The 19632-nt window shown below is 50.5% G+C and overlaps 1 protein-coding gene across 1 annotated transcript; it reads left to right on the forward strand.

The window, feature by feature from the left end:
- The first annotated feature begins 832 nt into the window (after positions 1–832).
- AKAP1 (A-kinase anchoring protein 1) lies at positions 833–19261 on the forward strand. The gene is made up of 11 exons (XM_062506870.1): positions 833–959; positions 10511–12140; positions 13432–13565; positions 14069–14195; positions 14453–14583; positions 14665–14842; positions 15544–15694; positions 16337–16404; positions 17310–17383; positions 17743–17808; positions 17945–19261. The coding sequence occupies exons 2-11, from the start codon at positions 10535–10537 to the stop codon at positions 18002–18004; spliced, it is 2595 nt and encodes an 864-aa protein (XP_062362854.1). The 5' UTR covers positions 833–959; positions 10511–10534; the 3' UTR covers positions 18005–19261.
- The last annotated feature ends 371 nt before the right edge of the window (positions 19262–19632 follow it).

The following is a 19632-nucleotide window of genomic DNA, read 5'->3' on the forward strand; positions in this document are numbered from 1 at the left end:
TTCCAGCTTGATGCTGCTTCAGCTGAGCAATAACTGCCTGAATACAGATTTGCATTTCTCATTCTAGTTCAGCTGTGCAGTTCCAACCCATTGCTGTAGCTTCTGGCTAATAGTTGCTCACTAATGTGTCACTACCAGCCAAACTTTTGTGTGAAACTCTGTCTAAAGCTCATATTCACCTGCTTGCGTGTCTGGCTGTGTTAGCAGGCAATGAGGTGCTCTGGCTCCGGGTCCGAGCCCGATGGTCACGGCACAACACAGAGCCGGGCAGGCGGTGGGTGCTGCAGCAGTCTTGAGTGACTTGCAGCCATCCCCGGCGATTTGTGGAGGTGCCCAAGGCCCGACCGGGGCACCCGGCAGAAACCCCGGGGCCAGGCAGAGAGCGGGGCTACCGGGACCCGCGGGGCTGTGGGAAACAAAACCCCATGAGGGCAGCGGCCCGTGAGGGAGAGGCTCGGGATGAGGGACACGGCGGGAGCGGGCCGGGCTGGGTGCCGGCGGCCCCACAGGGCCTGTCTGCCACGGGACAGGGAGGAGGGGAGGAAGGCGGCGCGTCCGGACCCTCACCGAGCCTCGGTAACGATCCCGGCCGGGCCCGGAACGGAACGGAACGGAACGATCCCGACCCGGAACGATCCCGGCCGGGCCCAGAACGGAGCGGAACGGAACGATCCCGACCCGGAACGATCCCGGCCGGGCCCAGAACGGAACGGAACGGAACGGAAGGGAACGATCCCGACGCCGCCGCGGCTCCGCTCCCTCAGGGGGCGGGGCGGGGCTGCCCGCGCGAATCTCGCGGGACGCGGAGCTCTCGCGAGAGGGGCGGGGCGGGGCGGGGCGGGGCGGGGTCGTTGCATGTCCGAGCCGGGCGGCCCGGCCGGGGCACGTGGGGTGGCACCGGCACCGCTCCGGACCGGGCCCGGCACCGCTCCGGGCTCCGCCGCCGCCTCGGAACATCCGTAAGTACCGCCCTGAGCCGCTGCGCGCTCGCCGGCGGAGCGGCGGGGCCCGCGGCTGTCGGCGGCGGCGCTGCGGGGCGCGCTGAGGGTGCTGCCCCGCCGCGCTCCCGGCCGTGCCTCCCCCGGCCCCTGCGCGCGGGCCGTGGCGGGAGCGCTCCCGCGCGGCCCAAGGTCAGCGCTCCGGCCCCGCGGTGACCCCGGGGCCGTGGGCCGGGGCCGGCCGTGCGTGCCGGGCTGCGGGGCGGTGAGCGGCCGGTCTGGGCCCCGCGGTGCAGTCGCGTGTGCTGCTCGGTGTGGCCGGGTCGGTTCGCCCGTTCTGAGGGGAGCGCTGCGGCCGCGCCTGCCCGGCGTGAGGGCGGGAGGTGGCACGGGCGGTGCAGACTCGCGGTGAAGATTAAGGCACCTTGTGCTGTTTGCTCCCTGTCTGGTCTGGCGAGCCATGCCTGTGTTATGGTAATGACCGTAAAAGCTGTTATTAGTAAAACTTTTAACGTGCCGCAGTGACTCCTTTTGTTTGTAAGCCAGCACAAAATGCAGTCAGGAGCAAAGGAATTAAATTATATTGCTGCTGAGGAAGTGATGCAGCCTTGCTTTCCTGGGAGAATCCTTGTGTGCTCTCTCTTTTTCTTCTTCCCCATGATTGAAGCAAGGGAGATCTAAGTTGCTCCTGTTCATGAAGTGGGCAGTTTAATCTTTGCGTGGCCGAGTTCTTTACTGCAGTCCTGTAATTCCATGAGGCAGTGACCACAGAAAGGACAGGCATCTCAGCAAGGGCATCCTCCTTATGGATGTTATCCATAGTAGCAGGAAAGGGAGTAAAAGCTGCACTTGGCTACAGCCCATCGGCTGGGATAAGTTAGGGCTGTGGGATGGCAGAAATCGCGCCTTCCTGTGTTGCCAGGGTTGTGCCGCACCTGCCGAGCGTTATCGGGCCTTGTGGACTTTGTCTCAGGTGAGAGGAAGTGCTGCTGGCTGGGGAAGGTGTAGCGCTGCTGTGACTTTGTGGCTGTGAATGATCTACCGAGCAGAGCGGCCGGGCAGGAGCGCGTGGAGTGTGGGAGTGCAGCACAGCTCCCCGGACAGGACCTTTCCTCGGCAGTGCTTGGGTCACAGCTGGCAGAACAGCTGGACAGAGCTTGTTCTTCTGCTGGGATCACTGTGAGACCCAGTTCAGGTCATTTAACCTCGTCGTTCTTTAAGGAGCTGCATGTGTAAGGGGTGAAGGAGTGCAGGCATCTGCTGTACCTGTCATCTAGTGATGCCCACGGACCTGCGGTTCTGGAAAAGGGCAGCACAGCCTCATTGTGTGTATCTGATTCTCAGTTCCCTGGTGTGCATGTGCATGCTGCACAGTGCAAGTGCCCTGGAGGAAATGACAACTCTCAAGTAAGTGAGAAGGCGGGAGAGCTTGTAGAGCTTGAGCAGTGCTTGAAGTAGGATAGAATCCACTGGAATCCATTCATGCATTGATTCCCATCCTGGTCTTGCTTACCTGACAGTCCCTCAGCTTCTCTTAAGTGTTCCATTGAACTCTTGAAGGACTTCTGAAGCTCTCCTGGGTGTTATGCAGGTCAGTCTCTCGCTGCAATTGTAGCAGTGTCCTCTGCAACAGGCTGTTTGCTCTCAGACATGAAACTAATGATCTGTTGGGGCTGCAGGGACTGTGTGGTTGGCACTGCAGGAACTCAGTTGTTATGTGTGTTAGTAGCCGTTTCTTACTTGGGAGTGCTTTTCTTATTCACCCTTGGTTTAGAAACCCGTCCTAGGAACTGGATTCCTTCTTAAAGAACATTGAAGATACTTAGGGATGCTAGTACTGAAAATTAGGAACTGCCTAGACAGTCTTGGCTTTAACCTAGACATTCCACAATGCCTGAAATGAGGGAAGAGCAATTCCCTCACTGCCCAGGGTGGGAGGTAACAGGAGCTACAGCTCAGACCCACCACGGTTTGTCTGTTCCCAGAGGTGCAGACTGCCTGTGGAGTTAACTGTGACAGGAGTTTGCTGTAGGAGTGCAGCCAAAGCTCTCAGAGCCAGCAGCAGTTTGATTTGTGATGGCTGAGACTCTCTCTTCACTTTGAAAACGTTGCAGGCTGGCTGCAGGGGGATTGGAAAACAAGTGCACTTCTGCAGGAGCAGTTATCTGAAGGGCATAATGCTTTTAAAGCAACATAACCCACTCATCTGTGCCTCTCACCGTTCATGTGCACTTAACTGATGTGAAAAAATTATTTAAGGTATTTCTAGCGTCCAGGGAGCCTGTAATAGGATTGGGGCTGGTATCCCAGTTGCCCCAAGCAACATCTAGAGCTAATAAAAAGCATTAATTGCAGCATTAATTACTTATAATTGTTTCATGTTTCAGATCTAATGATTAGCCTTCTTAAAATCCTGATTTCTAACTGCCATGTTTCTGTGGAGCTCTTAATGCAAATAGCTGGTTAGACTTCATGAAGTGATGATTAACTTTAGGCAGCCATGCTCAGATGTTCAGGAAAAGCTATTTTATTCAGTAGGTGTTTATTATTTCCTGGAAATTGAAGCTGTTGCATTTGTTTCTCATGAGGTTTGCTAGAAGGGGGGATATTTGCATGTCCCAGACTGCTTTTTCAAATGTTCCATCTTCAGCTGATTCACTGTACATTTTTTTATTGTCCCCTATGTGGATTCTGGTCCTGCATTTTGACAGCTGGAAGCTGACTGGATTTTTAAGTCCTGTACATTACTGCTAGCAGAAATGAATATTTCATAAAAGATAATTTTAAATCATTTGTGAGCAAGCAAATCATTGCTGCAGACCTGTCCTGGTTGGAGTTGCCTTTGACCTCTGCTGCCACCTGGCATTGAGGATGAGAAACTTGCCATGTGCTGTGGCTGGTTTTTGACTCTGGGTATAAATAGCAGCAGTTCCTGGCAAAAGTTCATGATTTTCATGTGCCTCTGGTATTAGGGGCCTTAGCTTTGCTTGGGGATGAACCTGGGAATTAGGAACTTTGTCTGGGACAAGGATTGCAGTGTATATCCCCATGAATCTCAGGGCTTTGACCCTGTGCTTTCCTGTTCCTTAAAGAGGAGCCTCTTTTGTTGTGAACTTGGCCTTGTATTTGGTTTCTTGTTCAAATGCAGTGTTAGGAAGAATTTCTTGGTGTTCAGGGGTGCAGGAAAAATTAGTGCATCCCTTCCCCTTAAGTACTTCCAGTTGAGTGTGGGCTCCCATCTCTCCAGATGGAATACCTGTCTTCCATTTCTTGTGTTTCCTCCAGCTCCATGCACCTGCAGGAAGGTCACTTGAGCTGTGTCCTGGCTTTGCCTTTTAAGAAAAGCTGAGGAGAGGAGCAGCCTGTGTTTTGCTGTGTGTGAGAGCTGCTGGAGTGCTTTGGGCAGGTGCTGGGGTGGTGTGGATCACAGTGATGTGATCTCTCTGGTCGGGTTGGAGTATTCTGTGCCCTTCTTCATAGCCCTTGTTCATGCACACAGGTATCTTCCTGCTCCTTCACCATGAGTGGTTCTCAGTGAAGCCTTTGCTGTTCCCTCCCAGCAGAGGTGAATACAGGGCACCCTCTTCACTGATGTTTGCTGCCCTCCCTCTCTGAGTGCTTCTGCAATTTCTCCCCTAGCAGAGCCTTGGCCATGAGGCTTCCAACCAGACTCCAGTGCTTTTTGCTTTTCTGCCTAAGCCTAGTCCAACTCTTGTTTTGGGAAGCTGTTTGTCAAGGTCTCATGGCTGTGCCCAGCAAACATCCCGTGAGCAGAGCTGCTGCTGCTCCCCAGATACCTGGGGACCTGTTTGGTCTTTGCTGCTCTGGGCTCCTGGCTCTTCCAGTCCTATCAGTGTGTTTGCTGTAAACCTCCCCTCTCTGTCTCCTTGAAGATTCACGTTTGTTTTTTGTCTCCTGTGCAGAGTATATTGTAAGCCCTTGGTTAGTTTAGTCTCTGTTTTGTGGACATTGATAGAGATGCCCAGCATCTGACTCGGGTGGCTGTGTTTCAGTTTTCATTTGTAAGCTGTACATGTAGTGGCCACTACACTGTGTTACCCATAGAGAGGGCTGCATTGGCTTCCTTATGTAGAAGCAAGCACAAAAGGCTGAGTCTTGGATGTGTTTATTCTGAAATTCTGGAAAATAATTTGTTCTGTCCTCCAGCCTGAGTGAAAATGAAGAAAGAATGAAAGATGATAAAACTTTTCCCAAATCCAGACTTTTGTAATGTGTTGATAGGTTATAAAGGTAACAACAGCTGCTTTGCCTGTACTCTGGGGGTACAGGTAAAGTGGTGTAGGAGCAGGTTTTGAAGTTTGCTGAAGTATCTGAAAGACTTTCCTGGGAAAGTGGAGAAAAAGCTCTCGCCTTCCTCTGCAGTAGAGGATTCTCAAGGAGACACTTAACTTGGGTGAGGAAACTATAAATAATGAAACAACTGGAGCAGGGAGGTACCATGATATCAAGAGCAGTATGGGGCTCAATAACCTGGTAGGGTTAATGTTAATTACAAACTGTTCATTACTGCAGAGCAGGAGCACTCAAAGCCCTGCCTGAGTCCATGAGAGCAGTGCTGAGGGTTGCTGGAGGTCAGTGTTTGTGTCCCTGTGAGCTTCTTGATAATTTCCAAAACATGTTTTAAAATCTACCCATTGGCCAAGGTGATGCCTTTATTGTAAAGCTCTGAGTGTGGAAATAAATAGGAACAGTTCTGAGTCCTGCATTGGTGCAAAGGCTGCTATGGGAGCTGTGCTGGGCCAGGGTTGGGCTGCTGAGTGGGAGAAAACACACAGAACCAACAATCAGTGTAGCAGCTCCAGCTGTGAGGGGGGACTGAGCTCTTGGAGGAACAGCACTGATGCTGATTACACTGAAAACACTTTTTATCTCAGAGATAAAAGACAGCCTGGTGTTAGTGGTGTTTCTTGTTCCAGAGCACTGGTTTAATTCTACATCAACCAGCTTTTTCAGCCTTTTATTTAAGTCACAATTTATCCTTTTGCAAATAGGCGACTGCTGGTTCTTAAATACTCAAAGGTTGTGGAGTGGCTTCACTGGTGGTTTTCATTCAGAGAGGAGCCTGTTTCTTGGGCTCATAGCCCGTGTTCACTGGGCTGTGAAAAGGTGGTGTTGCTTAAAGGGTATCTCTTGCTGTTCTAGTCTTTCAGTGATGCTGTTTGAAGCAGAAATTGGTGCAGAGCACTTGCCTTTAATTAGTTTAGTGCAGAGAGACTTCCCTGTTGGCTTCTTTTAAAATAAGTGCCACCCAGTTTGAGATCTTGCTAGCCTGGCTCCTACCTGTCTCTGGGTGTTTGTAGCTCCTGAGTCACACTGTCTGAGCTCTGGGTGGTGTTGGGTTTGATGGGGATACTGCAGGCTGGCCGGGGAGAGGGCTGGGGAGGCTGTGCAATCTGGAGGGACACCCTGGTGATCCAGAGTGTGTGATGCAAGGGCTGGCAGGCTGCTGTGGCTTCACAGCTCCCTCCTGTAAACTCAGGCTCAGGGCTGCTGCTGACCTGCATGGGAGAAAAGCCCCTGTGCTCTGCAGCTGGAACAGCTGGGAGCACGTGCTGCAGCAGGACCTGGCAGGAGGAACCTCTGCTGGGGATGTTCTGCCTCCTTCATCTCCTATGAAGCACGAAGAAGCTGCAGTTAGATAATGCAGTACCATGTGCCAGTTCGGCTTTCGATGAAAATATGCCTCATGCCAGGGGTGGGTTATGTAAGTCCTCACGTCTGTTTCAGTGCAGCAATTTTCCTTATTTTAATCTTAACAGTAGGGCCTGCAGTTCCTTAGGTTTTGTTAACTCCTGTTCCTACGCCTCCTATAAGGCAGAGCATGTGCTACCAGTTATTTTTAGCATGGAAAGATTTAAGAGCCCACGTGGTCCCATTTAGTTTGAACCATGCCAGCCTGTCCAGTTCTCTTTCACCCAGATAGTATTTATCTCCCGAGTGCTGCTTCACTAACTACAGGGTTTGTCAGGAGACATCCTGGCCTTGCTGTTGAAGCTGCATTTCCAATTTGCTCTGTGATCCTTTAGGACGGGCTTTAATTCCAGCCTTGATTTCCACAGCTTTCAGGGTTTGGAAACCTCTCAAGTGCAGGGGCAGAGGGAAGCGGAGGAGCCAGGACCGGCTGAGGGCACGTCCCTGCAGAGCATGGGGGCTCAGTCACTTGGGAGTCATCCTGGCCTCTCTCCTGGTAGAGACTCGAAGCAGCTCGCCTTCAGAACAGACCTCCTTGTGTGTAGAACACCCTGAAATTCTGAGCAAGTGCTTGCTGAACTCCTCTCGGACCTGGAGAATGAATTATCTGGCGTCCCCGGCAACCTCGTGCTGTGAACATTTCTGACCTTATAAGGCTGTGAGTGCTGAGGGCTCTGTGTCCTGGCCAGGAAACAAGGTGGCTTAGAACTGCTCTGGGACCCTAATGTAAACGAGTAGAGTAAATTGGCTGCCCTTGGCTTTTTTCTCAGGTAGGTAATGTGTGCATTCTTTCTTGTCTTCATCTCCTTGCTCTTTACCAGCAGTTTTCCATAAATCAAGTCAGGACACAGACTTGGAGAGCTGACCCCTACTCTCCCCCTGGTGCCTTGATCCCATCCTGGCGTGCTGTGGGAACTATTTAGCAGGTTGGAGAAGTCTCATGCCCTAGCTGCAGCTCTCCAGCCCCATGATACAAGGTGTGACATTTAGGCTGGATTCCCGGCGTGCCAGAGGGAAGTGGAAGTGGCTGGTGCTGGGGTGAGCGCATACAGTGCATGAGCTCCACACTATTTTTGGTGCAGGACTCTTGAGGCCCTGCCTCTTGGGAGTGGTGCTGGAGATACAGTGTTTTTTGGGGGTTCTGGCTCCTGCAGGCTGCGCCTCTCCTGTCCAAAGCCTCTGGAGCTGCTGCATTTCCCAGCTGGCTCCTCCTGCCTGGAGAGGGAGAGCGTGGGGCTCCCTCCCACTTGGCAGTGCTTGAGGGCATGTGATTTGACAAGTTGCCATTTTCTGTCCTACTGCTGGCAGGAAAATCCCAGGCTTTCTTCCCCCAGCATGTTAAAGTGATCCTGTTGCCACTGCAGTCCTGATCTGGCTGTCAGATGGGCAGCAGGGAGATGGCTTGGCTGCTGTGGGACAGGCTGGGAAGTGGCTGTGGGCTTTGGGAGCTCTCCTGGGGGGAAGTGGAGGAGGAGCAGCGTCACAGCCCTTGGCACAGGCAGGTTTGATCTGCTGTCCTCAGGCATCATGTGCAGCCAGGCTGTGACCAGCGTGGCAAGATCTGGCAGCCAGAGCCTTCCTGCCAGGTCTGTGTAAGATGTTTGTTGGTGTTGAGCTGCTCCCCAGCCAGCCCAGCACTCCAGGATGTCTGCTGGCATCTCATGCAGAGCCGCTGCCTTTCAGCCCGATCTAACTGATGGGAGGATGTGGAATTCCCATTTAATGTGATCCCAGTAGTGATGCGGCTCTGGCTAAAATAATAAATCAAAAACATGAAATCAAATTAGTGTTGTAAGGAGCCCTCAGCTAATCCAGCAGTCCCCACTCATCCAGGTGTCTCAGAGGAGTGAAGATCTTTATCCTAAATGATGATAATGTTCACAGTGACTCACAGGACTGTTTTGTCTGCCAGACTTTAGGACAGGCTTGTCCCTCTGGGGCATCTTGCAACTGTGTCCCTGTGCTGCAGAGCTGTGTGGGACTACGGTTTGGACAGTTGGTGCAACTTGGTAGGGAATCAGACAATAATAGGGCTGTCTGTTTAATTGGGAATGCTTGCTGGGAATGGACTTGTGAGCTACTTTAATTTGGGTTTGTAGTACGCCTGAGAGACAGCTTGTAGGGTAGTTCTGCATTAATTACAACAACTTGGGCACGCAGCAGATGAGAACTCACAGCTCACAATTTGCCATTGTGCTGAGCAGCATAAAGGGGAACCTTTTGTCTTGGGAATGTACAGCCTTCACCCTTGCTGCTTGCCAGCTTCCAGACACAGAACAGCCACAGTACTGCATAGGTTTGTTGGGTTTTCATTCCAAGATCCCAGATGTTGCCATTAACAGAGGATTCGCCCTCAGCAGTGAGCCCTGCTCCCTGATTGCTACAGCCAGCTGGGAGTAACTGGGATTTAGTTACTTCTTAGTTATTTAGTTTATTTAATCCGATACAAATATCTGATGAGCATGCAAGTCTCAGTGTAGGACAACATAAATGCCTTATTTGTGATGTAGTGGGAATATTACTGAACTTAAAATTATGTCTGCAGCTGACCTTTCATTTGGGATTGAACAAGCAATTTTCTAGTCCCTGCTTTTGCCATTCCTGAATTCATTTGTGTGTCAGTGTCTGGGCCCTGCAGGAAGCAAGGCAGGGTCTGAGCTAGTGTGGGTGAAGTTGTGTGGATGCTCCTGTGGAATGGAGAGTGTGGCTGGAGGAGGTGAGAAATCTGGGATGAATATGAAATTATCTGACATTGACTTTGAGCCCAAGGGAGGCATGGTTTTGTCCCTCAGCTAGAATGTCATCAGCTCCTTGTGGAGATTGTGGCCTGAAGGAGTGTTGCACTGAGAGCTGTGGTTGGGATGTTAGTACTGATAACAGAAGGGGTTTTTTGGTCGAGACACACTGAGCGTGGTCCAACTGCCTTGGTTGTCCTGTCTTGTTATAGAAATGTTGTGCTTTTAAAGAGGAACCAGATAATGCTCTTTTCCAGTGGGTGGCTCCCATTTCTAAGACTTTGCTATCTCCTGAAAGCAATCTTTATTTTTGTTGCTTGTTGGCAAGAGTATTGAGGGCTGTTTGGATTAAAGCCCGTCTGTGTAAGCACCCTCAGACACGTGGTGTTTTGTTTTAATTCCTGTGCAGAGCAAATATAAACCATAAGTGCTTTGCAGCAAGGCTGTTTGGGATGTGGTAAGAGTTTAGCTTTGCACTCCAGTTGCAGACATTCCTTAAGGAAAAGGAAAGGCATGGCAGCCCTGCCTCGTGTGACCCAGGTGAGGCTTGCCAGTGAAGGAGCACAACTGGGTGCCCAGGTGGGAAGGGGGTGACAGACCTTGCAGAGGAAAAGGAAGAGCTGTCAACTTTTGAGTCAGGGGAGTGGCAGTGTAGTGGATTTGGATGCAGAATAAACTTTGGAGCTGCATTCCTGAAGCTGTATACAAGTGTGTGTTGTCAGACTGCAGAGCCCTTGGCAATGGGGTGCTTGCTGCCTTTGGAGGGGAGAGCTGGGGAGCCCTGCCACGTGCCAAGGCATGCTGTGGTCCAGCTGGGCTGTGAGCCCAGCCCTGTGCTGGAGGCTGTCCTGGGGGCAGGACTGACTTGCAGAGGAGACAAAGGGAGATTAAGTGCAGAGGTGAGGAAGGGTGAAATCGTGTGTAATGATGAGACATGTCCTGATATCCCCGTTCTTGGGTGAGGATCTTGTTCTGTGGTGTGCTGGCAGAGCAGAGATGTGAGTCTAGAGGAGCTGGAAAGCAAGCCTGACCAGGCTAATAGCAATACCTTAAGGTACTTATGGAACCTCAGCCTTCCTGTCACCTTCCCTGGGACTATTTTAATGGGATTTCTGTCTCTCCTAGGTGTAACTGCTGAAGCTCTGTAAGATGGCTTTACGCTTCCGCAATTTCGTCCCCTATGCCATTCCTGGAGTGCTGGCACTTCTTGGCTGCTGGTGGATCTATTCCTGGAGAAAAAAGCACTCAGGCTATTGTAACCAACAAGCGATAGCCATCGAAAGGGAGAAGCAGGAAGCAGTACCAGGGGGTGATTCACGTCCCAGAGCAGAAGCACGTGTTCCTCACAGACTGCCTCTTGTGTCGGAAGAGGAGTGCCTGGAGAAGCCAGCCCACACCTCCCCGCTGTCCGCGGGGCTGACGACGCCCTCTCCCCTGCACCCAGCTCACGAGAGGCCGGATCTCTCACGGGACCTCCCAGAGCTGTCGGCAGCGACAGCCGGGCCCTGCATCCGAGAGGACGACAGTGAAAAGCTGGAATCGATAGGATCTCGAGAGGGGAGCGCCGTCCCTGCTCGTGCCTCGCGCCCTCTGCTCTCTGAGAGCACGGAGTGTGACCATGGAGTGCTGAGCCACGCACTGGGGCAAGGCTCGGGGGCAAACCAAGGCCAGCAGCCACCCCTGGCACCGGAGTCTTTGGGAGTCAGGGAGGACATCAGCAGCACAGAGCAGTCGGATGAGTCTTCCTTTGAGCCCCCCAAGGAGAAGCAGATGCCAGGAATTGTGCAGCCGCATACTGGCTCTGTGACAGCCTGTTGCTTGGGTTTGGAGAAAGAAGCCAGTGCCCCGCAAGCCTTTCTCAATGAAGCTGAAGTTGTATCGGGTCACGAGGATTCTGCAGTGAGTGTGTTACTAGGGAGTTCAGAGTCTGCCTGTCCAAAGCAGTCCAGGGAAGAAGACGTGTCCGGGTCAATCACTGGTATTATACCAGTATGTCAGAAGGACACACAACCAGAAGGAGATGAGCTGGAAAGAGATAATATGGGAGGAGTGAGTTTGGACAAGGAAGTTGAGAAAATTGAGCAAGTAGCAATACAGATAATTTCCAAGGTCATTTTGGCAGCAACTGAGGAAGTGCTGTCGGGTTCTGCAGGCGATGCATCCCCTTGGCTCTGCCAGGCCACTGGCAGCCGAGCTGAGGCTCCTCTGGGGGTGGACAGTGTTGCTGCCTCTGGTCAGGTGCCTGTGGAGGGAGCCACAGCAGCTGATGAGAGCGTGGCTGCAGGGAGTGGTGCAGAGGAGCAGGGTCAGGGCGTGACAGATTGTTCATCACGTGGTTGTTGGGCCAGCCCTGTTCAGGAGAACACAAAGGACTGTGGGGTGAAGAGCCAGGCGTGCAGGGAGTCCCCAGGAGTTGATCGGACTCATGTGGAGAACTCTCTGGAAAAGTCGCCTTTAGCCATGGAGGACTCAGGGTATGGCACATACACACCCAGAGGTGAGATGAGTGTAGAGGAGCCCCTGCAGAGCACAGTGCTGTCTGTCACATCAGACCAGCACTTGGACTCACTGAGCACATCCTCGGCCCCAGACACATCTGCTGAGCAGAGCTTGGTACCAGGAGAGAGCCCCTCTGCTCTGGGGCTGCCCGAGGGCAGCACAGTGCCCTACAGCAATGGGATCCTGAGAGAGGATGGGCCAGACCTGAGTCAGGAGTGCAGCAGCGCACCAGGGACGGATGGAGATCACTCGGAAGGTAAGGGACTGGGAAATCCTCCTGCAAAAACTGTAGTGAGCAGACATGGCTGGGGAGCACCTTGCAGGTGTGAGACCTCATACCAGTGGTTTCTGGTGACCTCTAGGAACCCCTGGGTGCTTACCTCTGTTTATGGGCTGCTGCTGACAGAAAGGTGAGGCAGGTTCTGAGGTGCTGCTGGGGGGCAGAGCTCTGATGAATTGTGATAAGATCAGCTGGTTGGAGAGCAATTACCCTGAAGCCTTTTTGTTCGGAGGGGCAGGTGCATGCCAAGAAATCCCAACAGGGAGCAATATTCATGGAGTTCCCCCATCTGTCTGTGTTGCTTTTCCCTTGTAGATGCTGGATGATGTGTGCCTGGCACAGTACATGCAAAGCTGTCTGAGCAAACGTTAGCCTGTGTGACCTTGGGGATGGATGTTAAAATCCTTTGTAGGACCCTGTGGTGCCAACAGCCCTTAATGACAGGGGATGTCTCTTGTAATTGCTACAAAGCAGTTGGAACACTGCTTGTGTGAAGACATGGGGGTTGAAGACATGGTTCTCTATTGCCAGCAATAGAGAAATGAACCCAGAACATTTTCACTAGTGAAGTAACCCTAGGAAGAGAATGGTATTGCTCTGTTGTGAGTGCTGGTGTGACAAGAAGTACAGGAGTGAATTGTGGAGCCTGGCACTGAGACACTGAGGGTGGGGAGAGGAGAATACAACAGGTAAAGCTGAGAGGGTGGCAGTGCTGGACAGCAACACAGGCACCCAGCTGGCCTTCATGTCCAGGCTGTGAGTCTTAAATCTTCCCTTTGCCTACAAAGCCAATGCCAGCAGCTGCACCCTTGGCCTTTCTCAGCCTCTGTGCTGTGTTACCCATTAAGATGTGGCAAATGTGAAGCCGCTGTTGGGTTCATTTTTCTCTTTGGTCTCTCACCAATGGTCTGAATACTTGCAAGCAACTGAGGATCTTCATCCTCCTGCTTCTTAATGGGGAGGAAAGACCAAGCTCATGTGACACTGTCTGTATCTGAGATCTGGTCAGGAGGAGGCTGTTGGAGTTTGTCCTTTTCCCTAGTAGAAATGTTCCTGGTATCAGCTAATGGTTTGGGAGCAAAATGCACTTCAGCTCTTGCACCTTGTTTCTTCAAACACAGGGCAAATTTGGGCAAAGGGCAGCCCCCTACCACACCTCATAGTGGGCACACCTGGCACTGGGTTCACTCTACAGCCCTTCCCTTTGGGGGTGGGAGTGTAAGTGTGAGTCTTGAGGGCTGTCTGAATGCTTGTGCCTGTCTTGTAGGTTCAGATGTAAATAGTGTGGATTTTGTGGACAGTGGCAGTGCCGTGAGGAAGACAGTGGCTCCCCAGAACGCGAAGTTGGAAGGAGGATCCAGCAAGCCAGACTTTGTTATCTGGGAAATCGAGGTCCCAAAGGTAACCAGCTGCTGGCCTGCTCACCATCCTGCCCTGCCCTCACAGCTACCTCCTGGTCCTCCTGGTCTGGTGCTGGCTCTGTGCCATCCCAGGCAGATCAGCAGCAAGTCCAGGAAGACTGGAGCATTCTGCTCCTGTTAGGACTCACAGGAGTGAAGAGCCAGTGCACAACTGCAAACAAGCAGCACTCCAGGGCTATGCCCAGGGGAATGGTGCTTGTTGAACTTACTCCTCATTATCTTCCATCCAGTCTGGGAGTCCAGTGCTTTGAAAGCATCCAGGAGACTTTGAGGGTACACAGGTATTAAGAGCAGGGGATTATCAAAATGAGCTGTGCTTACTGGTCTGAACTGATCCTAGACCAGCTGAACTCTGCACTGCCTTTTATTTATCCTGCCTGTGACAGAGGAACTGAGAATGTGGGTGATGTAAGCCAGAGAGAACAGGGGTGTTTGAGCTGCATTTCTTTTGCTGACTGGTGCTTTCCTGTCCCTTTCCTGAAGGAATTAGTTGGCCGCTTGATTGGCAAGCAGGGGAGGTTTATGAGCTACCTGAGGCAAGCGTCTGGTGCCAAAATTTATGTCTCAACACTACCGTATTTCCGTGACTCCCAAGTCTGTCACATCGAAGGTGAGTGGCATGTGTCTCTGTTCATGATCTAATGTGTATCTTGGGGGACTTAATTAGATGAGCAAGGAATTTAAATGGATTTAGTGGCTTCTGAGTCCAGTGCTTTTCAAAACTCTTCTAGGCAACCTGCTAAAACTTACTCTGTTGAGGTAGTGCAGGAGGATCTTAGCATTTGTATTTCTTCAAGTGACAGGACTGGAGGTGTCCTCAGCATGTCCATGCCACAGACTTCCCCTGGGATTTTTTTTTTCTTCCAGGGACCTCACATCAAATAGAGAAAGTCCTGAGCCTGATTGGCAAGAAGTTCAAAGAGCTGTGTCTCACCAACATCTACACCCTCCCTCCGCCAATGCCGCTGCCGCTTCACTCCCTGCTCGTGTCCGCCTGGGTGAGTCCCTGCTCTGGCTGTGCTGGGGCTGGAGCTTGCATTGCCAGGAGCACTCATGGCAGTTTTTCCTCCCCTTGGCAGCTGTTCCTCCCCGATGGAGTCACTGTGGAGGTGGTGGTGGCACACCAGGTGGATGCAGGGCACATGTTCCTGCAGCAGCACACGCACCCCACGTTCCACGTGCTGCGCAGCCTTGACCAGCAGATGTTCGCCTGCTACTCTCAGCCTGAAATTCCAACCCTGCCCACTCCAGTAGAAGGCAAGTCATGGATGCTCACACATTGTTCTGTTGAGAGAGTTCTGGGCTCCTGTGCAAACCCAGAGCCAGGCGTGAGAAGTTCCCAGTAGATGAGGATGTGATAGCTCACGTGTCATCTCATCTTTAAGCTCTGCCAGAGTACAGATGTTGCTCTGCTCTCCCTTACCCTGCTCATCCCTGGAGTACCTCCTGAGCCACGTAGCTGCATGTTGAAATTCAGAGTGAGATCAAGACTGTCTCAGCTTATTTCCAATAAACCTGGCATCTGGGGTATTTCTGACAAAATATGGAGCTGACAAAGTCTGGAGCTGCTCCCACAACTTCATAGTGTCACTGTGTCCGTGTCTGTCACCGTGTCTGCATCTGGTGTGAAGGGTGCATCACATGGAAAGAGGTTGTGTGCTCCTTTGTGGAGACAGACCTTGCTGGTACTGCCCAAAGGCTGGAAGGGAACTGAGTACCTGGGCAGGGCAGCTTAGTTGTGGCAGACAGAGCTGAGAGTAAAACCCACCAGTCCTGTGTCTCAGCTGCAGGCCTGGTGTGCTGGGTATGTGGGGGGTGTTGGAGGAAGACGGAGGCAGCCTAAGAAATGCTGTTTGTTCTCCATAGGTAACTGAGCAGCACTGCTCATGCCTGAAGTGCTGGTTTTTGGAAATCCACTTATCCTGAGCCTTTCTTCTCTGTGCTCTGGTGTTTTGCAGCTGGTAGTATCTGTGCAGCTCCAGGCCTGGATGGGGCATGGCTCCGGGCTCAAGTCATCAATTACTTCGAGGAGACCAATGAGGTGGAGCTCAAATACGTGGACTATGGAGGATATGATAAAGTGAAGGTTGACACACTCAGGCAAATCAGGTATGTAGATCCTCTCCCAAGGCTTGAGGCTTGGCTCAAGTCCTAATGAGAGGACTCTGTGTAGTTTGAATTCTTAAAGGTTTGTCCACAGCTGAAATGGGAAATGGTGGAAAGGTTCAGCTCAGCAATGAGTGTGGGTTCTTGGCAACACGGCAAGCTCCTGCAAGGCTTTTTTGAAGGGAGGGGAGAGGAAATGACAGCTTCTGCCACTTCAGTGTGGAAGCTGAGGAAAAGGATGCCTTCAGGAGGCTTTAAAGTGTAATTGATTGATGAGCCAGGAGTAAGCTCCTGATTCTCGATGCTCCAGTCCCACTGTCTGGGACAGCTGTGTTGGATCAGGGGTTTCTTACACAAGCCCATTAAATATTTGATTGTGCCCTAGAGCTGGGAGACAGGCAGCACAGCCTCCCTGATGGAGGTTGGTTTTGCTTAGAGCCTGATCCAGCTTGGCATGTTAATCAGACAGTTTATCGCTGCTCTTAGAGTGCTGGGAGTATTGTCTGATTTTAATATTTTTTTTGTTTGACTGTCATTAATTTAAAACTGAATTCCTTTAAGAGCAATTTGATTAATCAATGTCACATTGAAGAATGTAGGAGTGATTTAAAGCCCTGTTTTTACTCTGATCCTCTTTTCTTTAAGGTCTGATTTTTTAACACTACCTTTCCAAGGAGCAGAAGTTTTACTTGACAATGTGGTGCCACTTCCAGGTAATGGAGTTCTTGATGTACTGTTGGCCCTTCTGCAGGTTTCCATGGATGCCAGATGTGTCCAAGCCATGATTCTGTCTAAACCTTCTACTTCCTATTGCCAGTGCAACCTCTGATGTGACAAGAGGAAGGATTGGAAAAATTGTATTGTATTCTTCTAAATGTGCTAGCATGGCATAACCTGTCAGAATCCAGGGGAAAGATGATAAATGTCCAGGCTTTTTCCTGCTTGGAGTAGAGAATGAATTACTGTCCTAAGCAGCAAGCTGGCAGGGTGTAGGTGCAGTAGCTGTAACTGCTCTAATTCTTCTGTCATAGAGCTGCTGTAAATGCAAACTTAGTTTTTAATCTGCAGACAAATACCTGACATTTTCCTCCTGAAATGACTGATTTGTAAAGTTCTGTGTTCAAACGCCAAGCAAGTGCCTGCAAGCACTAGGAGAATGTCAGCCACTGCCTAGAAATACTTTGGTTTGCATTTTTTTTGTCCTTGGCTCTTCTCAGGTACTGGGCACCTGTAGTGCAGTCACTTTGGATTCCCAGTGCCAGGGGTGCCCTCTGTGCAGGGTCAGCAAATTCCTGAGGGACCTGAGCTTAATTTAAGGATCAAAACACCAGTGGCAGCTCCTAGGTGCTGCAGAAATGTATTTTGCTGTCTTGGAAGCCTCCTGATGAATCAGCTGCTTGTGTTCACACAATTATGGCTGGTGGCTGTGGGAAGCTCTTCATCCTTCCCCTGCAGAACCAGCAGCTCCAGGGATGGGATCAGCTGGCCATGAGGGTGCTCTGGCCCATGAGGGTGCTCTGGCCCAGTGTCTGCAGGAGGACAGAGGATATTAGCTCCTTCTGGCCTGTAAAGCCTGTGAAAGGCCTCATTTGTTTTCTCTGCTCTCCTTTTCCCACAGATGAGGATCACTTTTCCCCGGAGGCTGACGCCACTGTCAGTGAGATGACCAGAGGTGCTGTCCTCATGGCACAGGTACAGCACACATCTGGAGAAGTCTTGTTGCTGGTGGCACTGCTGGTGTCCTGTGCCCTGCACTGTGTTACATAAAAGCCAGAGTCTGGGAGGCTGGGAACTTCCATCAGCACACTGGGAACTTCCATCAGCACTGCTTGGGGCTGGGAAGGGATGAGTATTCCCTCTTGTTTCTGATGCAGGCAGAAGGGGGGGGGGGAAGGGAACCTGGGTGGGTTTGCAGAGCACAACAGGTAGCACCTGCTCGCAGTTCAGAAGTGCTCACCTCTTCTGAAGTGCTTCTGGTAGTGGCTGTAGCTGTCCATGTCAGTGAATTGGGACCAGAATTGCTGCACACTGATGTTTTTCTGTGTTTCCAGGTGACAAATTATGACAGTGTCACAGGGCTGCCCCTGATACAGCTGTGGAACTTGATGGGAGATGAGGTGGGTATATTGATGTATATGCTGAAAATGCCTCAATCATTTCTTGTTGTTGATTAGGAACTTGCAGAACCTGTGTTTTATTGCTGTGGCTTGTTCACTTATCTACTCTCTGGGTTTTTTTCCCCCCTCCCTTTAGGTGGTGTCAATAAACAGAACTCTGGTGGAAAGAGGGTTTGCTCGGTGGCTCGACTACTAGCAATGTCCTAGATGCCTTGACAACTCTTTCTGCAGTGAAAAAAACAAAAGACAGAATCTTGTTTTGCACTGTTACAATTTGGTTTGGCAACTTCCCCCGAGGAGACCCGTTCACACCTGCCTTCGGAGTTTTGTGGTCCATTGAAACACATTTTGCTCAGCTGTTACCATTTCACTAGAACAGATACCTCATCTCCTGAAAGGGGGTGTTCAAAGCCATAATGACAGATACTGTAACTTTAAAGCAAAAAAATCCTCCCTGGCCTCTGCTCAAAATTTAAATGGAAAAAAAATCTAAAAGCCTTGGGGAGTTAACAGCACTTTGGTTCCAGCTGTGTTGTGCCCCATGAACTCAGTGTCTGCTTTCCCCAAAAGTTACATCGGTTGTCCTCTTTTTAACAGGCCCTGCCTATGAAATTAATGAATGTTATTAAGTAATTTAATGTTCAGTTATGGATTTTTCTGTATTGTGCCAGTAACCTGCACAAACAGCATCCATCTTGTGTCTTCCTTGCACCAGGAGGTGGAGGAGTTGTGTTCCCATGTCTCACTGCAGTCATGGATTTTAGGCTTGATCTGCTCTCCCTGCAGGGGCTTAGAGTGCAGGATGTTACCACTACAATTTTTGCTCTGAAATGTTATATATTTAAAGAAAAGAAACTACTTGCCAAGCCCAATTGTAGTTTATATTTTTCTAGCTGTGCAAGTCTGTAAATATATATAAAAAAAAATCATTGTAATATTTTGTACAAGAAAAACACTGGAAACAAAGGGAACTTTACAGAAACTTTTTCACACCAAAATGTCCTATATAGGTAGAACTGGTATGGAGTGCAGTAGGGTAGCCAAATTATTTGGAGCATCTGAATGTTGGGAGTGTTTCAGCTCTGCTGTATGAGGATTAGTGTCCCCTTAGGTTGCTGTCTGGTTGAAATTGTGATTGCTACATCCTTTGCTATGTTGCTGTACAGATCTGTTTAAAAAAAAAAAGTAACAACTTGGCATTACTCTTGCAGTGGTGTTCTCTCTCATTTTTTTTGTTGCTCCTTTTTAGATTTCTATTGCGTATTTAAAATTTTGCTCATGTAATTTAAGCTGACTTAATGCTCTTAAAGACATGCCCTCTAATGTGTATCATTTTAGATATGGATTGAGCTGGGATTTATTGCTAGCAGAGAAGACACTTGCCAAAAATTGTTGATGTAGTCAGTCCTCAGAAGCTGCTTCAGGTGATTCAAGGATGTGCTCACATCCTGTGAGCTGACACAGGGCATCACACATTTGGACAGTGGCCTCCACCAGCCTTTAGTCCAATCCCCTCTGCTGGGGAGTGGTTCTATCCTTTCTTGGAGTTCTTTGATTTAATATTCATGTTTGCAGTAACATCCAAGGAAAACTAAATTGGGTAACTCAGATCTATAAAAAATATATCCTTTTGGAATGTTTCTTTCCATTTCAATTAAAGCTCGAATTTTAATCTGTCTTAGTGAAACTGTGATGACTTCAGAGCCTTCCTTTCCTGCCTCCACTAGAGCAGCCCTGGGCTGTTTGCTCTGCACCCGTGGGTTGGATGTGTCGCTGCTTATTGTTCATGGCAAAGTTTGACTTGTCTGAATGTCAGTGTTTTCC

The sequence above is a fragment of the Cinclus cinclus genome, chromosome 22, assembly GCF_963662255.1.
Source record: "Cinclus cinclus chromosome 22, bCinCin1.1, whole genome shotgun sequence".
In the NCBI taxonomy this organism is placed as follows: Eukaryota; Metazoa; Chordata; class Aves; order Passeriformes; family Cinclidae; genus Cinclus; species Cinclus cinclus.